Below are 5,373 nucleotides of genomic sequence, written 5' to 3'. Positions count from 1 at the left end.
CATGGTTAGGAAACAGACTAGAGAGAAGAAAGAACAAAAGTAATATCAACAAGCCGATTCAGCTCCCATAGAACTGAATTGGGACACCATGGAGATCAGAGATGAGCTAGGAAACAGGACACAGGAAACGATCATGGAGATATACATAGCACGGTTAATGGCAGCGAGGCTGGCCTGGGGCTAAATAGGAGCCAAACAGGGGAAAGGTTTCCAAAGAAATTTCCACAAGAAATTCCCAGTCCCAGGCAGTGAACTGACAGTGGACTATCAGCCAAGTGTCCACCAGGGATCCGGGCACATCCATCACCTGGGAGGCAGGTGATGGCCAGGGGCGTTTCCTTCCCCCAGCATGAAGGGATTTCAGGACCTGGCTAGCACCAGAACAATTTTGTTCCTTGGACCCTGTGATAGGAAAAGTCAGGTAGCTCCATCATACTTCTTTTCATGTTGTTCTGGATTGTTTTGTCTCTTCAGGGACTTTTTATTGTTCCATAAGAATTTTAGTGTACATTTTCTATTTCTTTCTCTCATATTACTCTTCTGAGAACTGAAGCATAATATTGAGTAAGCATGAATAAATATACATCCTGTCTTGTTCCTCAATTTAGGGTAAAGACCTTTAAGCTTTTCATTTTGAGTCCCATATTGGGTGTAGAAGTTTCATAGAAACACTTTAGTACACCACAGGTGAGTCTTCCACTTCCCCTGGGGCTTAGACTCATGTCCCTTGTTTGGACTTCAGCCTGAACTGGCCTTAGGGCCAGCATCAAGGACAGCCAAGTCTCCTGTAGAGGGATGTAACTTAATTGCTCCTTCAGGGTCCACTTAGAGCAGCAGCTGTGAAATTCTCCCAAAGGCCTTCCACAGAGAAGGACAACTCTGGCTGAAGGTGAGTCAAGAATCCCTTTGGTGATCGGCTTAAATAAGGGACAAAACCCTTTGTTTTGCCTAGGAGGATTTGTCTAAGTGGATGATGTCACAGATTCTATACCCATTGTTCAACCTCAGCTGTGGTTGACAGAGAGAACAAGACAATACATATGGTAGCTTCATAAAGGCGATAATTGTTTTCAAGGTAATTACGAATGTGCTAAGGGCAATAGATGAAATGAGAAAAATCTGCACATAACTATCTATTAGATTTGTTCAAAAACTTGTCAGATTTTGTTAACTTGGAACCAGTAACATTAGAATTCTTTTTCCTAGGTATTATTAATATTTGTGAAATAAATGAAATCATGGAGCAAATAGTGTACCCAAATGAGCTGAGAGTGTACTGTTTTGTTGCATGTTCCAACCGTAAAAATAATCATAACAAATTTTGGTTGATACTTATTTTTCTTGGCTGTTCTTAGACACTGAATATAATGCAGAAAGGCAATGGAGAAATTACACAGCACAGAACTGTGAACTGAAATCCCAAAGCCTGGGACTTTACTGCAGCATTCTCACATACATTCTGTATATCTAAGTTAAGTCACAAATTCACCTGTGGAACTGCAATGAAAAGATCTAACAAAGTAATTATGAAAACATCATTCAGTTTCAAAGATGAATATTAAAAATTTGACATACCCTGACTTTTTAGCTTGGTATTCTTGAGCTACATTTGCAGTAGGAACAAGTAACATATAAAAGAGAAAGACAGTAGATTACGAATGTTGTCTGTGGAAATTCTGAACACCTTTAATAAAAAATAAAGTATTCAAGTTTCTATTACTAAAATGCCTTTAAATAGTAATGATATTCCATTTGTGAAAGCATGACCAATAAATTGGACTAAGGTATGATGACTAAAAGTGAATTGAATTCCATGTAAAGCTCAATCTACTTTCAGAAAAAATTCAATATAAACCAGAAACATCTAATGTCAGGGATCTTGATGTCATCTATTGCTATTTTTCTAAAGTGATGGAAGGTATCTACCATGTACTATTTTGGTCCTGGAAGTAGACCATAGGAGGTTTAAGAAGACTGAAGACAACCCCATTACACACCCCGTGTCTGGTGCTGTGTTGTGACTGTAGTATGACTTTAGGCTTGGTCATTGCTATCTGTAATCTTATTCTTTCCACTCATGTCCTGGTAATTATGCTGTGTGCTTGATGAGAATTAAAGCCAATGCCCTACAAACCTCAGGGGAGAAAGGTCTTTTCTCTTCTGAGAACAAATGACTGGCTGAGGTCAAGGGGAAATTTCATGTTGATTGTCATGAAATCTGCTTACTGTCCTGATTCTGGATGGGATGAGGACTCTGTCCACCTGCCCTGGAAATCACAGCAAGTATGTCTTTATCTGAGGGTAGTTTGTTCTCTAAATGTGGACAGCTGCTAAAATTTCTTATATTCAGAATCTGTGCAGACTGCTCATCCACACTGGAGGTGCTCCCTTATCTGTCTCTGCAGCTGAGTGAAAACAAGGACTGGGTTTGAGTTTCCAGTGAAGGGGTCTCCTGATGCCTTGCACAAGGCAATCAATTGCTCTGTGGATATAAGGGGCAGATGTGCTTGTCTGCTCCAGGTGCAGCTTTGGCAGTGTGACTCAAGCTTGTTACTAATATGTACTATGGAGTCAACCAACATGGCTGGGAGACATAACAATGTTGTGCCCTTAAGTCAGGCAGGCACCTTAGGCAGGCACTGATGGCTCATGCCTATAATCCTAACTACTCAGGAGGCTGAAATCTGAAGATCATAGTTTGAAACCAGCCTGGGCAGAAAAGTCTTTGGGACTCATATCTCCAGTGATGTATCGAAAAAGCTGAAAGTGAAGTTATGACTCAAGTGGTAGAGTGATAGCTTTGAGTAGAAACATTTGAGGACAGTGCCCAAGCCTTGAATTCAAGTGTCTGGATTGGCACACACACAAAAAGATTTGTTCCTTACAAATAAGTGACATAACTTGAATGGTAGGTGATGTTTGGACTTTCTGTGTAGGCCTTAATTTAGGATATGAATTGTGTTTCTTGTAGTTGGACCAAAAGTAGAATTCTTAAGTTAAATATAAACATTAATTGTTTTTGTTTTTAAATGAAGAGGTGAAGGAAAAAGCAAATGGGGTAGGTACCACATTGGATAAGTTGCAGGGGAAGACAGAACCTGGAGAACAGGGGGCTCCAGGAAGAGCAGATGAGAGACTTTCCTCCTCAGTGAACACTGGGGGACATGGAAAGGTTGCTAGAAGGAGATTTTCATGATGCATCTCAGGAGGGTCATTCTAGAGAAAGTACAGGATGCACATCGACAAAGAAGGAAACGAAAACGAACCACAATCTGTACCTGCCATGAAATTCTGGTGTCCCTCACCTGTTGACTTTGCCTAAGATACATGTACCAATGTCTATAACCTCCAGAAATCAGGTCATATTTGGGCATGTTATTCCCATTTTTTATACTATTTTAAAAATGATCACCAAGACACCTCAAAAACATCATATAGCAATATGTCAGTATATCATAGGAAATGCATCTTCAGGAATACAGATTAATTTCAAATATTCAGTCATAAATAGTGCCATGCAGATAACTTGAAGATTTTTAGGTGAGGATTCAATGACTTGACAAAGGTAAAGTCATTTTAAAAAATTAAAAAAAAATTTATTGTCAAGGTGATGTACAGAGGGGTTACAGTTACAAACGTAAGGTAGTGAGTACATTTCTTGTTGAACTTGTTCCCCTTCCCTCATTTTTCTCCCACTTCACCCCTCCCTCCCCTCCTGCCAAGTTGTACAGTTCATTTCCAACATATTGTCTCAGGAGTATTGCTGTTGCATTGTTTCCCCCTTTGTATTTTGTCTCACCTTCCCATCTTTAATTCATATATATATTATACCCATACAATACCCAGAGTACCAAAATCAAATACTTTGACAATGGAGAATACACCATATGAAAAAAAACACAAAAGAAAAAAGAAATCATATAGTACATTGAAGAATTTTTCAATGACATTACTATGGATGGACTCAGGGGCTGGGCACTGCCCCTTAGCATTTTCTCTAAAGGATGGCTGTTTGCCACTGAAGCCACAGCTCCACTTCTGGTTTTGTGTTAACTAACTGAGGAAAAGGATCTCATTGCCTAGACTAACTTTGAACCATTAACCTTAGATCTCAGGTTCTTGAATAGCTAGGATTACAAGTGTAGACCAACATCACCTGGCTTGAAGATATTGTGTGTGTGTGTGTGTGTGTGTGTGTGTGTGTGTGTGTGTGTGTGTGTGTGTGGTGGTGGTGGTGGTGATGGTCCTGGGACTTGATCGTAGAGGCTAGGTGCCATCGCTGAGCTTTTATGCTCAATTAGAGTGCTCTACCATTTGAGTGACAGCTCAGCTTCTGACTTTTTGTGTAGTTAAGCTTCATAAACGTTCCTGCTCAAGCTGGCTTCAAACCAAAATTCTCAGGTCTCAGCCTCCTGAGTTAGATAGGATTACAGGATGGCTTGAAGCTATTTTAAATATCTTTCCAAAGAAAAATTTACAGAAAGAAAAATTGGGGCTCAAATGGAATACAAATCTATATCCAAGAACCCATGCAAATGCTAAGCAACATCTTATGTTGCAAACTTGTTCATTCGTGAATAATGAAGGGAGGATCATCCATTTAATAACATGCCTTTTTCTTTTTTACTATACTGAGTGGTACTTGGTGAGGTGAATTGTTAATAAAGATTAGAAATCTTGTACTTGCTGTTTATGAGTTGAATACTCCTTTTCTTTCTTATATGGTACTTGTATGCATGCCTTAAACAAATCTACCGCAGCTATCCAATGTTCAAATCATGTTTTCATGTATGCAGAAAACACAGCAGCCTTTCTTAGGAAATCTTCCATTTTTTTATCCTAGCCCTGAAGTTGCATGCAGCTGTGGGCAGAGACTCTCCTGGTACTTCCTCTCAGCCTCAGGACCATGATCAACCAGACACAGGTGACAGAGTTCATCCTGCAGGGCTTCTCAGAGCACCCTGAATACCACATCTTCTTGTTCTGCTGTTTCCTGTCATTGTACTCTGTGGCTGTCACAGGCAATGTCCTCATCATCATGGCCATCAGCTTCAACCCTGGCCTCCACACGCCCATGTACTTCTTCCTGTTCAATTTGGCCACGATGGACATCATCTGCACTTCATCTGTTATGCCCAAGGCTCTTGAGGGGCTGATGGTAGAGAAGAGCTCCATATCTTTTAGGGGCTGCATGGCCCAGCTCTACTTTCTCACATGGTCTGCATCCTCAGAGCTGCTTCTTCTCACAGTCATGGCCTATGATCGCTATGCAGCCATTTGCCACCCCCTGCATTACAGCACCATGATGAGCAAGGCCTTCTGCAGCGTGCTTGCTGCTGGAGTGTGGGTGATCTGTGCCTTCAACTCATCTAT

At 40.7% G+C, this 5,373-nt stretch overlaps 1 protein-coding gene across 1 annotated transcript; it reads left to right on the top strand.

The window, feature by feature from the left end:
• Positions 1-4,855: 4,855 nt before the first annotated feature.
• On the top strand, positions 4,856-5,365 carry LOC106001043 (olfactory receptor 13A1-like; the record flags this gene model as incomplete). The annotated part of the gene is made up of 1 exon (XM_013036212.1): positions 4,856-5,365. A coding segment is annotated over exon 1 (510 nt), but the record flags the coding sequence as incomplete, so codon positions are not given.
• Positions 5,366-5,373: the final 8 nt, after the last annotated feature.

Source organism: Dipodomys ordii, unplaced genomic scaffold (genome assembly GCF_000151885.1).
Source record: "Dipodomys ordii isolate 6190 unplaced genomic scaffold, Dord_2.0 Scaffold259, whole genome shotgun sequence".
Classification (NCBI taxonomy): domain Eukaryota; kingdom Metazoa; phylum Chordata; class Mammalia; order Rodentia; family Heteromyidae; genus Dipodomys; species Dipodomys ordii.
Note: the sequence above shows the minus strand (reverse complement) of the source record. Positions and strands in the feature narration are given on the sequence as shown.